Genomic DNA, 16,944 nt, shown 5'->3' on the forward strand with positions numbered 1-16,944 from the left:
TCATTTGTAAATCAAAAGAAATCAAGAATAAACTATGTGAGCTTATTTTCTTTCGAGTCATCATTGTGACCGTTTTATTTCCATATATTAAAAGCTGTAAACGAATTGTTAATGGGATAGAATATCAAATGTCCATTTTCTCACCTTCTCTGTAACTAACGCAATTCAATACTGCCCCCTATTGTTCAAATGTGAACAACGATCGATTTATTATTTGTTTGTGGAAAATTAACACTATTAAGAAGCTACAAAAATAAACACATACAGCATACGCTACTTGTTCCAGAACTATATCGTAAGGAATACGATGTACAGCGAAATCCACAAAAATAGGAACATTGTCATTGACATAAAAAAGTGCCTAAAAATTTGAATACAGTTTAATACACAGACAAGACTAGAATTTAGCAATTCATAGACCATAAAAAAAGATCAAAACACAGTGTCTTTCAAAATTGCTCTTCTTGGTGGTGGTGTTTGGAAAAGGTTGTTATTCTTTTAACTTTGGTGGCAAGCAAATTACAAATAATGATTACAGATTACAATAAAAAGTAATATTATAAATTACAGGAAGACACTATGCAGAGCATAATGAACCACCGATAATGTTCAGTTCCTGTCAAAGCGTTCAGTCCAAAATCCCTTCACCAGAGGAATTCCTGTCATCCACACACACTGATTTTTTCCTGTAGCATAAAACAAAAAAGTGTCTGGTCTGTATTTCTTTAAATGTTTATTCTGAGGTATGTATTGGCAAGCTCTGGATCATAAAAGACAAAACACTACTGTTCAAAAGTCATTATTGGGTTTCTATCTGTTCGCTCACCCGAGAGGCTGACAGTTCAGACCTGCAGCACATGGGCAGTGCTCGCGCGGCCCTTCCTCGTCCCACAGTAAGAGATCCATTAGCTGGTTAGGGTGATTGTGACAGCCCTGACCCTCCTGTGGCTTGGGCCGACACACGGGGAAGAGAAGCGCTGGAGATATGATATAAAAAGTTAGACGGTGGGGGAGATAACAGAATGAGACCACAGAGAGAGGTGTAACACAGGAAAGGAAGTAAAAAATATTAGATCGCCAGCAAAATGTTGTCGTTGCGTAATGCTGTCTGATTCATGATTATCTGGCAACGCTAAGAAAACTGCAGAACAAACTGGATACTCGAGCGTGTTTTGGGCGCAGCGGTGAGATTTATTGAGGGGAGTCAGATTCCAAGTTTAAGGAAACAATTTAGTAATTTCAGGAGAGACCATCCAACCGGGAGGCCCCTGCTCTCTGAAAAACTGCCTTTGCAGATTTTTCCAACACATCCCATTGCTCATTGTGGATATCGTCTTGCATTATCTTTAAGATGAATTGATGTTTTTTTCTATGCTTTGACATGCTGTTGAGGTGTACTACCTTTGTGAAAGGCACAGCAATGTTGAGGACTACAGTCATTCTGGTACTGACAGATTGTTCCGGATTGTCCTTTGGTTCGGTTGTGAGCACAAACACCCCACACACACAGCTGCTCGCCGCAACACTCCTCATCTTTTGTGCACTCCTAGAAAAAGTATCGAGAAGTTTAGGAAGAACAAAACTAAATGACCGTTTTTATCCTATAGATTTCAAATATTACTGCTTGCAATGCAACAAGTATTCTTTTACACAATTTAGCAAATAATTGAGCTTTAACCGCTTGTTGCACAGATTGCATTTTAAAGGGATAGTTTACCCAAAAATACAAGAATTCACCCTTGTGTAAACCTTTATAAGACTATATGACTCTTTCTTCTGTGGAACACATAAGAAGATATTTTGAGTCTCAGTGGTTTTGTGTCCATACATTGGAAGTCAATGGGAGCCAATGTTTGGTTACCAACGTTCTTCAAAATATCTTCTTCTGTGTTCTGAAGAAGAAAGAAAGTCATTCAGGTTTGGAATGACATGAGGATGAGTAAATGATTAAGTCTATTTTATGCTTTCGGTTTTAAAGATGCATTGCCTATAAGAAATACTGTTAGTACAATGTTCAATATAAAGTACATAAAAAATGATCCCATTTTGAGAAATTATTTGTTTTGTTATTATGAGTTGTATATGATTAGGTATGGCTATTGTATAGTATATATATATATATAATTATAACTTCTTTTTATCTTACTGCAATTGACAGAAAATGAACTTAAATGATGCTTATTATAAAAGCACACACCATATTAGCTGTCTGGCATGGGACACATTTCGAGGTGATGATCTCGTACAGACAGTAGCTTCCATCTTCACAATCCTCATCAATCATGCACTCCTAAATGAACAAAGAAAAAACACACAGATCATACACTGTACAGACACTGGCAGTGAACAATTGTGCACACATCGTGAATAAACAATAATAAAAAAGCTGCTGGATAACATGTTTGAAGAAGCTCTTCATCGTAACTCCATAAATAAATGGAGATTGTCAAAAGCAAATGTTAACAATTGACAGCAGGTCATTTAGCAGCTCTTTAAGGTCCAGTGTATGAAATTTAGCGGCATCTAGTTGTGAGGTTGCGAATTGCAACCAACGGCTCAGTTCACCCCTCCCTTTTGAAGCACTACGGTGGCTGACACAGAACAAAGATGTTGTCACATTTTCGCTTCTTTGCTGAAGGAGATAATGTATTTACGAAACGCGCTCTGTAGAGCAGTTTGTCCGTTCAGGGCTACTGTAGAAACAACATGGCAAATACCATGTGAGGGGACCCGCAGTTTATGTAGATAGAAATAGCTCATTCTAAGGTAATAAAAACATACTTCATTATGTAAGGTCTTTATACAGTTATGTATACTATATTGCAGTTCTGTCAATAGATACTCCAAAAAAATACACATTGGAACTTTAACTACTTTAATAGAATGTGTTTGTTTTGGATTGCAGATCAGGAAATTCCGAAGAGGTGCTTCACCTTCCAAACAGAAATCCAGTTTGGACTTTGCGGGGAAAAAATACCGTTAACAGAGAAACACACTTGTGTCACCATTATCAAACACAGTCTTTTGTTTGTTTGTTTTTCTTTCGAGATGCTATGACATCGGAATTACGATGAACTGGTGGAAACTGTGAGTTTTTCTTATGACCTAATGGAAAGGAGGTTGTGTTTTTAATCTCTGAAACTATTAGCAAATTAAAACAGGTCTAGCGCAACTGCAGACTCGAGTTCATTTTTAAACGGTGACGTTTGATAATCATTAGCTGAACTGTTCGCAGATTAACAGAGCTGAAAGTGCAAAAATACAGCTCAGCCGACCAGTTAGCAGCCAAGATCAAAGCTGAACCCTCCCCCTTATAAAGAGCTACAGCGTCTAGAGTCTAGACATGTAGCCTGAGACGTTTCCAAATGAGTCACACGAAAGAAAAAAAAACTCTTCTAGACCAACTTCCTCTCTACTGGGACAAAAACAACAAGGAAACACTGTTTGATATGTATTAAATATGTGCAATTTTATTTATTAACGTAAGAAGCCATGTAACATATACACATACGATAATAGCCTATGCGATGCATATCTTTTAACTATGAGCTAAGATTTGCCACGGCGTGCACAATGATTAGCAAACCACTAAGCGTTACTTCACGGCAACAGGACTTCTAGCATCAACTCTTGACCACACAATGCATTTTTTCCAGCTGTCCTAATCACACCGTGTAATGTACAGTATAATGCCAAGATGCCAGATGACCGCATGACCAAAGACTTCTAATGCCAACGGCTGTCTGGTAAAGCATTTATAGCATGTGGCAACGCACAAGCCCATGTGTACGTTTATATGTGATCAGGGATTTAAGACTAAATTCTGTGAAAGGCACATGAGTCTTATGAGTCACATAAGAAGTAAAAGCTCAGATTTTGGTAACACGACTCCTGTTTTGAGTGCAACATGGGAAACTGCGTAGGTCTTGACAAAAGTGAGCGGGAGGATAGATGCGAACCATCTGTACCTCAGCAACTTCATCAAACAGTTTACAGGAATTCACTGTTTAGATCAGTATCCTTAAAGGGACAGTTCAGAAAAATGAAACTTCTGTCATCGTTTATTCACCCTCATGACTTTCAAAACCTGTATATGACTCTTCTGGGGAACACAAAAGAAGATATTTTGAGAAATGTCTCAGTGGTTTGTGTCTATATAATGGAAATCAATTGGTGACAATGTGGTTTGTTACCAACATTCTTAAAAATATCTCCTTTTGAATTCGGCAGAAGAACGAAAGTCATACAGGTTTGGATGTGTAAAAAAATGACTTGTCAGTTTTGGGTGAACTGTCCCTTTAATAAGGCAAGTTTTGTGCCACAAGCAAACAGCGGGTTCTAATATGAGGACTGGCGATGTGGAAAATCCATGCTTGGTTTTAACAAATCAACTTTTTTTAACCTCAGGTTGTCAAGGTGACAATAAAACTCAGCGCCCAGAGTGTTTACATACCAGGGCATTTCTGTTTTCAACAAATAAATATTTTGCAACAACTGGAATAAGAGCCATTTATAAGTGAAATGACTTACACGATCTACTTCATTCCACCGAACGGGGCTTTGAATAAGAGTTCTGGAAAATTGAGTTTTCCCAGTCTTATTGTCTGTTTCCTAGAGAGGAAAAGCAGCTGTTAGTCACAGAGAGTTAAAAGAAAACCCTGTGCTGGAATTACAATGACTTTCAACTCCATTAAACCCTTTTCTCATGGCAATTGACTCCTAATGTGGTCTTTATGAAGTCTTAACAGACTTAATATATAAATCATACTATATATTTCAGTCCACAAATGCACATGCGCAGCACTATGCAAATCAAATCTAGATTATAATATGAAGAGTTTGTTTCCAAAATGAGACAACTCCATTTTAAACATTTTTTTATTATGTTATCGTGTTTTTATTGTGTTTTATTGTGTTATTTAGCTGTATTTTTTGAGTTATTATGTCTTAAATCAAAACAAACCAACTGCAGTTTGATTGATATTAATTGGAATGCTCAATAAAAAACCTGTTTTTTGAAAATTAGAAGTTATCTTATTTTGGAACCAAACTCTTCATATACAACAACAATAATAATATATAGATTATAAACTTTGGACACTGGAAACACTGTAGCCTACCTTGTCGATCTTCTCTATCAGTTGGATGGTCCGATTGCCCAGTTTAATCTCTGTTGTTGTTTCATTGTGAAAACTGGCCGGCAAGTTGCGTCCATGTAACAGCGATTTTGAAGACTCGTTCTCCATCTAATTATATATTTTATACAGTATCATTTTAACAAAATTTTAAGGTGAATCCTCTCACTAGACTATTTGAGTACACGACGAGAGCGCTTGAGCTTTAAGAAAAAATGTTAGTCTTGTCTTTTCATGCATTCATACCTGATGCACAGCCTCTTCGAGTTTGTGCTTTGTGTCCTCCATCAGTTTTTCCACCTCTCTGAACATCTCGTTTAAAGTGGTCTGTCCCTGCGCTACATGCGCCTCCAGGGTCTCGCCGATGTCCCCATGTCCCCTTCTGTTCACTGTGCTGCCCACCACCAAACACACACAAAACGACAATAACGCAAACTTCAGCATCGTTTTGGGGGTTTAAGCGAGTTACCCCTGCCGAGAATCACACACTGTGCCTATCCCTTGGACGTGGTTTATTTGGAAACTTTGAGGGGAAAAAAAGACCGGAAAAAGATTTTTGGCTCACCATTGCGTCTGATGGCTAAATTATTAAAGCGACAGCGCAGCGGTTTTTAACTTAAAATAGAACAAATATAGACTTAAAATGGGTTCATAAAAAACAAACACTTTAAAACAAATAAATACTTAAAATGGTCAAATCACTGCTTCCAGTGGAGTTGTGTATTGCTTACATAAGAAACATATTTTATTAACATATGCCTACCTAATAACAATGTTAATAATAATTAGATAATGCATTATAAATAAACGATAAACTGCTTTTGAATGAAGATATTTGAAAGCGTCTGTTTTTATAAATGTCTCAAACGAAGCTCATCCAATCAAACCCCAATTATACTTTTTAAAAATATACCGATGTCTTGAAAATATTTGTGTTTCTTTTCATTATCGAAACGTTCGTACTAAAGTGACATCACACAAATTTCTCTTGCATGTGAATGTCTGTGCATTGCAATCATTTGGTGAGTTGCGTGTTGTCGGTCACTAGATGGCGACAGAGCACAGCATCTGATTTATCTGCCCTAATGAGACACCTGCCAGCATGCGCGCGATTAAACTGCTCGTGCCAGCTGAACTCTACGACTCTAAATCGCCTCTTTCATTGTTGTGGGTAAGCTGCATGCTGATATTCATATTTATCAAGATATAAAATCAATGCAAAATTATAATATAGCAATATTGTATAGAAAGTAAGCAGCATCGAGTGCATGTTTAAAGTCTGCTGTGGGTGACGACTATAGGTGCCTGCCCCGGAACATGAGGCGTTTGTTGGAAAATCCATTTGCAAGATTATTGATTCAGTCTTTATATTACATGCATATGCAGGCCTATGTAGCATAGATCATTGTTCTGTAAACACGTAGCTATTTGACAAGATCTTATTCTAAAACTCTGTCGAGGGTAATTTTTTACGGCTTAAACCATCAAAACAGTCTCCACTGAGACGTTTCAAGTTTAAGGATGGGATTCGCCCCTCCAAGTGTATCTGAACTTTCCACTGGGCGTCACGGGAAGCGCCGCCTCTAATTATAAAGCGCATAAAGAGCCAGCGAGTCGCGAGCGCGACCGGTAACAACATCAGAGCGGATGGACCCATACAAACATTTCACTCTGAAACTGTCTATGTGAAATAAACATCATGTCATATACGTTGTACGGATAAAATCGATCGCTATTCGACTGAATTTGGACGGGAGCGTCTGTCGCATGCGCTGGGGTCACATTACAGAGGTTAAAGTAAGTTTTCTGTTACGCTTTATTTGAGCGCGTGTCACTGCGCGAGCTGTTGGGAAACTTGAAGCGGACGCGCGCTGCACTGGCAGGATACATAACATAAACCAGGGTTAATATTTGAGAAATAGTAAGGATATAGTGTAGGTTTTCACTAACTGTTCATATCAGTGAAGTTGCAAATCAATAATGGCAAGTTTGTATTGGATATCCAGTGGAGTGTTGGATTACACCTTAGTCAGCTTCATTTCTAAGTGTGGTGTAAATAATTAACCACCATGCTTGTCAGCTGTCTGGGTTTCCTTTGTAGTTTTTCTCTTAGATAATGCAGTAAACCTTCGTTTTGGTCATCATATCAATTGCCTGATACAACCATTGACCAAATTGATCACATGACCAAGATGTTTTGGTCCCATGCTATAAATATGAGTTACATGGTAGGTGTACAAAATATAGATGCTGAATTAGCATAACCTGTAACTACGAATGTATCTATATTAAGAATTGCTTTATAAACATGACAGAAATTCTAATAGATTGAATTGTTATAATGGGAGTTGTATTGGTTTTAATGGAAACTGTAATGGTCTCTGGGGCTGTACTGGTAATGCGTTGGGTTATATATTGGTGGGATGTTATCTGGTGGATGAAATGTCATTACATCTAAAATAAGGCCCAAGACACACAATATACTTTACATAACATTTTAATGGTTTTATTGGTAAACAGCTGATGGTTCATAATGCTATTTGTGGAAACCATTAGAATGTAAAATATTGTTTTTATCAGGAATGGTACACACTTTTACACATTTATAACGCCTTTGGAAGTTTCCCAACTTCCATAATGTCATGTAAATTGGTTCGAATTCTGTTTTTCACCCAGTTGTACAGGATTATTCATTGTTAGTACAGTATGTACAGTATAGAAATCCATAGGCTTTGACTGGTGTCAGATGTGTCTCGGTTAATTAATCATTATTGATTTATGTAATGCGTCCACTTGTGATTCTATTCTGTTTGTGTTTTGTAATGAGTCTTCCAAGGTTGCGTAGATAAATATTTGGTTTTGCTTAATGTAAGTCCATTATGTCTATATCCTAAAGTCCTTGTAATGTATTCAAAATGTAATTTTATAGCCTACCGGAGTCACGTGGTATATAATATTAATTTGCCTTTTGGGTGTTAGACTCTCTCTTACAGGTGAACCTTTTAACATTTTATCACATTTTTAACAATGCAAAATGTCTAGGTTCTGCCAAGGTTTTTAGCCAGTGATAGTATTATCTTTCAGATGAGCTTTTTCAACACATTTTCCCCTCTGAAAACTGGAGGACAGAGTGATAGACAGTGTTACCCAGTCCTCACTTCTTGGGATATGCTGTTGTTGACTTATAAGGGCTATCCTGATACTCTATCAAACAGGTTTCTGTTAAATCAACCACAGCTCCTCTTGTCATTTCAAACCTGTATGACTGTATAATATGAGCACAAGTGAAGAGATATAAAAAAAATTGTCGGTTACCAAAAAACGTTGGTCCCCATTGACTTCTATTGTGGACACAAAACCAATGCAAGTCAATGGGGACCAACGGTTTTTGGTTACTGGCTTTATTTTTTAATATCTTCATTTGTGTTCTGCAGAAGAAAGTCATACAGGTTTGAAATGACAAGAGGGCGTGTAAATAATGACAGAATTTTCCTTTTGAAAGTGAGCTATTCCTTTAAGACAAAGTAAGAGCAGTTTACTTGATATAGAAACCCTACAGGCTACTTAATACTTTTTTATTTTTGACACAACTGAGAAGAACATATGTACACCCATATTTTTAGAGTTGCTTCGTGTTAACATTTGATATCTTGTGTCTGTGGAACAAAGTGGTGAGTTGTTTAATACTCAGTTCATTGGGTCCATTTTGCTCATTGATTTTAGATGTAGTTTTGAAATGAATGGTAATAAAACTGTTCTAATGTAATCTATACCAAGGTATCCTATCGGCCACTTGTTTTAGTTGAAACTGTTTTGGTGTGTGCCATTTAAAGGGACGGCTCAGCCAAAAAGGAAAATTCTGTCATACCCTCAAACACAGAGAAAGATATTTGGAAGAATGCTTGTAACCAAACAGTTATTGGCCACCATTGACTATCATATTAGGAAAAATTGCTTTATACTACTTTATACTATTTTTATACTATAGGAAAAATTACAATGGTGCCCCAGAACTGTTTGCTTTCCTACATTCTTTAAAAATATCTTCTTTTGTGTTTAACAGAACAAAGAAATGTATAAAGCAATTTTTCCTACTATGGTAGTCAATGGTGGCCAAGAACTGTTTGGTTACAAGCATTCTTCCAAATATCTTTCTCTGTGTTCATCAGAACAAAGAAATGTATACAGATTTGGACCAACTCGAGGGTGAGTAAATGATGACAGAATTTTCATTTTTGCGTGAACTGTTCCTTTAAAATAGATTTTGACCTGCATGTCTGAACCAGTGTCACATTTATTCAAATCCCATAACTCCCCATTTCCTTTACGTCTCTTGCCTCCATTTCCCAGTGGGTTAGAGAACGTTGAAGCGGAAGTCAGAACTTGTTTTTGCACAGTATCGTTGTGGGTGTATTATCGACAAAACACGATCCGTGAAAGATGCTGCCGAACGTCTGCAAAGTATCTGTACATCAGGAAACCTCAAAGGAGTTACAGAAGCACAATGATGTTCTGCATGAGCAGTGAGTCCATTATTTACTCGAGGTTTTCTGTGGCCTAATGTCAAGGCTTTGAACTTTGCTGTACATTGCTGCACAGCTATAGAATCACACCATGGCAGAATTTGAAACTCAATGCCTGTCTATTCTGAGCAGTGACCATTCTGAACATTTCAGCAGGAATGTACCCGTATCAACACAGCCATGCCGCAAGAATTAGTGACGCTCAACAGGCTACAATTGTGGTTGCTGCATCATTTTGTTGTCTAAAATGTATTTATGACAGTGGGGAAAATTTTCTCCTGTTGCTCAGTAACTGCATCACACCGTATAATTTTAATAAATTATCTTACCATACCAAAGATTTTTGCGCAAACCGCAAAACAACTGGGCAACATACAGTACAGTATGCAGTTATGTCTCCTTTGGGAATCTGAATGAATTGTAGATCCGGCAAGATTTGATGACTTGGAATTCCTAGTTGCACATGGGTGTTGCCTTGCCCGGTTAAATGTCAAGATCAAATCTTCGCTGAAGATGTTACTCTAGTCTAGAGAATCCATTATGGGTTTGACCCACATCTTCCCCCTCATTAAGTCAAATGCGTGATAAGTCCTGGGGCCTCATGTATCAACGCCGCGTACACACAAAAACGTTGCGTACGCCAGTTTTCACGCTCACGGTCGAATGTACTAACAGTGAAATTAACGTGAGAATGTGCGTTCCTCCACGCCAACTTCATGTCTGGCGTGAGTTTTTTTTGTGCGTACGCACATTTACAGCTTTGTCCGTACGCAATGTTTTAGTAAGGAATCAACGCAAGTCTTTGTGCATGAGGCCCCTGGCGTTTTGCGCGTTTGTGGAATTTGTTGGGAGTAGAGTTATTGTACCATTCCCAAAATAGCAGATTCCATATTCGGTTTATTTTGCTTTCCACATCCTTCTCAGGATATGGCACAAAAATGCCATTTTTGGGGTTAGACATCATTTTGTATGCCATATTTTGAATTCTTAGAAAGCGCCAAAGTTTTGGCACTCGTTTTAATGCCGAGGGGCGGCTTTAAATTCTTCTCCGCTATAAAGGAGCAAAAAGTGCACAAACAGGATGGACTTGGACCTCATGCAATATCGGATATCTTGACTCTGGAACTACTGAGCAGAAAATAGTCCAGCGTGGCGCTTTATGTTAACGCTTACTGCAGTTTCTGAGAAATATTTACAGAATTATGTACTTTTATTTGGTGTACTTGTTTCATTTTTACAAAAGTTAATTGAGAATAAACATCCATTGCAAGATTCCATTTAAATTCCAAAACGCCGTTTTGATATGCTTAGATGTTCTTGGCAAAGTGCTTCTCACAAATTCTTTCAAGCAGTGTTTGTCTTCTTTTCATTCCTCCTTTATTTGTACAAAAACACAGGTCATGCATCGTAAAGTTTACTTTTTCAATAATTTATAGTTTTTTTTTCTTTGTGTATTTTTCTGCTTCCACATCAGATCTGTTGTATGTTCCCAACAAGCGCACGTACTGTAACATCCACTACTGAGGTGACCTTCAAACAGTCCTTGACGTTGAGACGCGATTGAACTCTTTGATGGTTCAAAGCTCATGCGGAAAGTTTCAAAAGCAGCTTAAGGTGGTAAACCGAAGAGTTGCAGAAGCAAGCTGTCAGAATCAATTTGTTGAGCATGTTGTGTCTAACTGAAGGGTCCTGCTTGGGGAGTAATAGTGACACAGCATGGGGTAGTTTGGTTTATTTGTAATGATGGACGGGATGGTCAAACGTAAATGATCTTGTTGAAGAACATCATGGAGGCAATGGTAAAGGGTTTGAATTGCTCGTGCATTTGTGCCATCATCATCACCATTTTGTCCAAAAGGCTAATGGCGATATTTGTGCTTTTGTGCTTTGTAAGGTAGGATAGATTTCAGTTCTATTACTTAAAATCTTTTTGTTGGTGGTACACACACTACACAGTTTTTAAGCACGTGTTGTTTTTAGAGCAGTTTTCTACTGCCTTTACAGTACATGGTTAAATTTAGCAGCAGGAACTTTCCCAGGCCACTGTGACATGCTAGAAACCGTGCACTCATTGGTCCGTGGAGAATTCAAGAGATTCCAGTCTAAAGGATTTGGGTCAGGTTATGTTTTTCAGAGTAATAAGAAATTGTGCAAATGACAGACACGAGCAACTAATGAGACATCTTGCCTGTTCGATTAGGCTGGAGAGATTCAAGTGAACCTCAGGAAAAGCTTTCTGCAAGTTTGCATGCATTAAGATGATCTCCACACACCCATTCAAATCATTCACTTATCAGAAGGATCTGGTTTCACTCCCAATCTCGTTTTCCATTCCCTATTGGGAGAGAACAGGTTGCTGGCGCAACATCACTTCAGATTTCCCCAGCCTTATTCAACACCCATAAAACAATTTGATGGATTTTTATTGCTTTTTACATCTTCTTGAAATAAGAGTTCAAAGTATGTAGCCATGTCAAACTTCCTTTTCAGATCATGACATTGATGGAAATACAGAGATGGAAGAAATTCAGAACCATCGTTTTGTTGAGTGCATAACCCAATGTTTTAATTTATTTAGTCATTTGTTCACCCTCATGTGGTTCAAAAACTGTATATGACTTTCTTGTGTGGAACACAAAAGAAGATATTTTGAGAAATGTCTTGGTGGTTTTGTGTCCATGCAATGGAAGTTAATGGGGGCCAGTGTTGTTTGGTTACCAATGTTTTTCTTCTCCTTGTGTTTTTGTAAGTGATTTGGGTGAACTGTCCTTTTAAGGCTTTATTGGTGAGAAACAGAATTCTTACGCTTCTTAAAGAAAATAAAAAATAATTTGCTCACCCTCAAGTTGTTTCAAGCCTGTATAAATTCAGTTGTTTTGCTTAACACAAAAGAAAGATATTTGGAAGAATGTTTTTAACCAAACAGTTCTGGGGCGCTATTGACTTCCATAGTGGGAAAAATCTGCTATGGTAGTCAATGGTGCCCCAGAATTGTTTGGTTTGTCAACATTCTTTAAAATATGCTTTTTTGTGTGTTATACATAACAAATTTAATATATACAGATTTGAAACAACTGAAGGGTGAGTAAATCATGACAGAATTTTCATTTTCAGGTTAACTATCCCTTTAAGCGTACATAAAATAAGATGTATTATATGGCATTTCTTGAGAGTAGTCTACTGCAAAATATTGTTTTGGCTCAGGTTCTCTATTATTAGGTCAAACTGTGTCCTGATTCCAGGGTCGAGTGTTCCTTTGTTTTGTCCAGTTTGCTTTGCTCAGCATGCAGTAATCCTGTCATGCACTCTGAGTTAATGTGACTTGTCTGGCCTGTTTTGCAGCACGTACTAAATGTGTTGCTTTAATGTAGAGCATTTTTGTGCACCAGTTCAGTATAGAACGCCCTTTTTTCCCCCCAAGGTGTTGTCTTATGGTCCAAGTCCACGAGGATAACAGGATAACAGACCTGTGTACTTTCTTTTAAGGACTGCGCTGTTTTATTGAGATTATTGACCTTTATATACAATCAACTCGAGACTACACTAAGAGCTTTAAAGCAATAAATGAATTTAGCGGAAGTGCTCTTACTACCATTTTGAGTCATTTTACTTTACTCCATAACCATATATAGATTGTTTTCTCACATACAACACATGAATGATGATGACAGGTTATGACATTTAAAACACTTCAGTAGTGTGGAAACAAATAAAAACTCATGTTGCGTTTCTTCTTTCTCCAGTCTTCGTGAGGAATGCCAGCACCAACCAGCCCTTGACTGAATCCTCTGACATTAGAGGGGAAAGAAAGTGACCAAAAAGCGGAGGGATGGGAGAGACGGAAGATGAACGGGCGTCTCAGGCCGGCCAGCTTTTTGAGAATTTTGTGCAGGTCACCACCTGTAAAGGCACCCTGCAGGCCTTCAGCGTTCTCTGCAGGCAACTCGAGCTGGACCCCTCGGACCACCGGAACTTCTACAGCAGCCTAAAAGCCGCAGTCACATACTGGAAGGCCAAAGGCCTCTGGGGGAAGCTGGACAAGAGAGCCACCCACAAGGAGTACTGCAAGGGCAAAACCTGCGTGGACACCAGGGTAAGTCTGTAGAGCTTTACTCGTGCTTATAAGCTCATGCATCCTAAATACTAAACAAGGTTTTGGAGAATTGCCTCAAGGAATGTGATGGCACTTTGAAAGAAGTTGTGTTGTAAAAGAGGTTCACCAACTTGTCAACTTGAGTTGACGAAACCAAATTCAGTCTCTTATTAAAACGCCCTCTTGTTGTGTAAACTGCTGTTTGTGTTAGACAATTGTAATCATTTTCATGCACACATTTGTTAGTCAAAGCACTTGCTTAATATTTCAAAGAGTAGAAGTGGTTGGGTTGGTGATCGATCCTCCGTTCATCACGTTTCATAATTAGGGTTTACAGTATGTATGAGGTCATATACTACCGTAGCTAGTGTTTGGGTTTGTATTATTGTGTTGGCTTAAGAGAAAAGGTCTCTTATTGTTTAACTATATAATCAGGATGAAAGTTAATGTCTGCTACACGTTAACTAGACAACAACTGCTTTATCGCATTGTTAGCTGTCTATGGAAGAGTCAGTCTTAGGTCACCTGATTTTTATTGCATTTTGCAAAGTGCACATGTCATTATTGACCCCATTATAGCTTGACAAGATGTTGAAAGGATTGGAAACCCAAAACATACTAGTATTGAGCAAAAGTATCACAGTTACTAAGCAGCTTTTGCTAATCTTTGGTTCATAAGTGGTTTTATTTGTTGTTTATTTGCGTTTGTTGTTATTTTATGGTGTGTTTGCTGATCTTTATAAATGGATTTTTGCTGTTCCTAATGTCTCAAAGAAAGTCAATGTTCTTTGCATATGTTTTTGTTTTCCATGACATTATTTGTCTTTCTAATCCTGCGTTCCCTCGCAAATACGTTTGACTTTTTCCCCCAAGTACAACAGCGTGGCATTAAGGAAATTAAAGCAGACTATTCGGTATGTCGTAGATACAATACCGGGTTAGTTCCATACAAATCTAACGTTATTAGTATTTACCCTCATGTCACATTTCCACCAGGGCTCTAGACTGCGACCGACTGCGACCAACTGCGACTATTTTAACTGCCGGTGCAACCATTAAGAACTTTGCGACTGCCAAACTGATCAAAATATATTTTTTGCGTATTATAAATTTAATGCGCAGAAATATTGCAAACATGTGTTTAAAGTTTAAGCACTGTACTATTGTATAAAGCTCTCTAACAATACTGCAAAGCATACAAAATCTTAACGTTATACATCACGTTAAATCCTATTTATTTGTGAGTCGCTATTGATAAAAGCCAAACGTGTATCAATGCAGCTTTCAGGAAGAATAATCACTAAAAGCGTTCAGGTCTCGCGGGTTGTTTGAGATATGCGCGCGCCCAGAGAGTCAGAGCACAAAATACTAAACTGAGTTCTTTCACGCCGCCTTACTCTGAAATGGACATATTAACAAGAATCCTTGTAAAGGTAGTCGTTTCGTGAACAAACAGTTGGGAAACAAAACGCATGTGTCTTACAGTATAATGCGCTAGCTCTTAAAGGGGCAGCAGTATAATAAAGATCTCCGTTTATAATGCTCATCAAACCACAAAGGATGGGCCCAAAAACACTCACTGATATTAAAGGAATTGGGTTCTCTTATACGAGTTGTTCACAACAAATAAAGGAAGAAAGTAGCTTTAAGAAATATATTGTAAAGTGTTGAATGAGAGTTTACATATACAATAAAAATAATTAAATCATATTTATTAAGTTTACATATACAATAAAATAATTAAATCATATTTATTAATGTATTAAACACATTTGGATGAAGTTTTAGTGATTATTTTTTCTTACCTCACCCCATGACACTGGTGCTACCCAATTAAGGGCTGGTGCCACCTCTCTCAAATATTAGTCTAGAGCCCTGTTCCATACAATAAAAGTGAACTGAGGTTGTCCCCCTTAACTTTTGCCTAAAATCATCTGTTTTCCAAGGAGCAAAGTCAGTCATGCAGGTCTAAAACAACATGATGGTGAATTAACAATGAGATGATTTAAAATTTTGATGAACTACTCTTTTAAGATACGCCCATAAATATATTCTCTGCCTGTGAGAAGATTGTATTTTGTGAATTAGTTAGAAGTTTTATTGTGTGATCTTTGAATCTTAGTGCTACCACATCTTACTCCATTTTTTAACTTTCATGGTGGTCTTCCATGTTTGAGAGACTGTAGTCCTTAAGCCTGAGAAACTAAGTACACATCCAAATGATGCCTACTTCCTATTATACAGTATGCGAAAAGGGATATGAAAAATGTCAGAATCTTCAGTATTCCGAATATGGCGAAAGAAAAAAATATTTTGGGGTAAAACCAAAACCGACAAACCACAGCACTTATCTATTTTTCCCAGAAAGTACACAATGCTACAGATATGCCCTCTGTGTTATTGTAGAAATCAATTTGCAACATATTTCAAGTAAAGACGTTTGTACTCTAAAATAAAGCTCGCTTGGAGTAACTGGGCTATGACTCGCTTCCCCCTAAAAGATCCTTTACAGAAATTGTTGGTTGATACACTTGTGTTTGAACTTGCTCGGATCAGGGCTTGAAGTGACAAGCAAAGTTGTTTTGTGAAGGGAATAAAAGATTTAATTTGATTAGACATGCTTGGATAAGTTTTCAGGAAGTCTATTTAAGGTGAGGTAATGTAGGCATCATGTTGGTTAATCTTTCAGTTGCTTTCCAAAGAAAGCCAAATGGTTATAAACACTTCAACAGATCCCAGAACAGTTTCTTTTAAAGAACTCTTATTGAAATCATCTAGCACTGCTCTCAATGAGACTCTTATTGTGTTTCCACAGTGTCTCATTATTGGTGGTGGACCCTGTGGCTTTCGGACCGCCATAGAATTGGCCCTGTTGGGCGCCAAAGTGGTGGTGATTGAAAAAAGGGACACATTCTCCAGGAACAATGTTCTGCACCTTTGGCCTTACACCATCCATGACCTCAGAAACCTTGGAGCCAAGAAGTTTTATGGAAAGTTCTGCGCTGGATCTATAGACCATATTAGTAGGTCACCTGTCTTCCTTCTGGGCTGCCTAATGATTAGTCCCGACTAATTGTTTGCAGAATAAAAGTTTTTGTTTACGTAATATATGTGGGTGCATTGTGTATAATAATTGTGTATATATAAATACACACACATGCATGTATAATTTTAAGAAAAAATATATTTATAT

The 16,944-nt window shown here is 37.8% G+C and overlaps 2 protein-coding genes across 5 annotated transcripts in view; one reads left to right on the forward strand and one right to left on the reverse strand.

Annotated features, from left to right (window-relative positions):
* Positions 1 to 110: 110 nt before the first annotated feature.
* Positions 111 to 5,651, reverse strand: dkk3b (dickkopf WNT signaling pathway inhibitor 3b). Its single transcript, XM_057329822.1, has 7 exons — positions 5,382 to 5,651; positions 5,121 to 5,246; positions 4,531 to 4,611; positions 2,198 to 2,290; positions 1,402 to 1,546; positions 827 to 977; positions 111 to 686 (listed from the first exon to the last, which is right to left on the reverse strand). The coding sequence occupies exons 1-7, from the start codon at positions 5,577 to 5,579 to the stop codon at positions 629 to 631; spliced, it is 852 nt and encodes a 283-aa protein (XP_057185805.1). The 5' UTR covers positions 5,580 to 5,651; the 3' UTR covers positions 111 to 628.
* Positions 5,652 to 6,759: 1,108 nt separating this feature from the next.
* Positions 6,760 to 16,944, forward strand: part of mical2b (microtubule associated monooxygenase, calponin and LIM domain containing 2b) — a 33,197-nt gene continuing 23,012 nt past the window's right edge. For all 4 annotated transcript variants that reach the window (XM_057329580.1, XM_057329579.1, XM_057329581.1 and 1 more), the window contains exons 1-3: positions 6,760 to 6,932; positions 13,402 to 13,751; positions 16,567 to 16,774. In XM_057329580.1, the coding sequence (XP_057185563.1) occupies positions 13,488 to 13,751; positions 16,567 to 16,774 (472 nt within the window). In that variant the 5' untranslated portion in view covers positions 6,760 to 6,932; positions 13,402 to 13,487. The remainder of the gene's footprint in view (positions 6,933 to 13,401; positions 13,752 to 16,566; positions 16,775 to 16,944) is intronic.

This window comes from Triplophysa rosa, linkage group LG3 (genome assembly GCF_024868665.1).
Source record: "Triplophysa rosa linkage group LG3, Trosa_1v2, whole genome shotgun sequence".
Lineage (NCBI taxonomy): Eukaryota > Metazoa > Chordata > Actinopteri > Cypriniformes > Nemacheilidae > Triplophysa > Triplophysa rosa.

What these genes read in the sequence shown, in the direction of transcription:
- dkk3b (XM_057329822.1), bottom strand. Translation starts at nt 5,579, where the DNA reads ATGCTGAAGTTTGCGTTATTGTCGTTTTGTGTGTGTTTGGTGGTGGGC. An exon ending in TCGAAGAGGCTGTGCATCAG is followed by an intron (nt 5,247 to 5,381) that starts GTATGAATGCAT and finishes ATATATAATTAG; the next exon opens with ATGGAGAACGAGTCTTCAAA. An exon ending in GGTGGAATGAAGTAGATCGT is followed by an intron (nt 2,291 to 4,530) that starts GTAAGTCATTTC and finishes TTGTTCATTTAG; the next exon opens with GAGTGCATGATTGATGAGGA.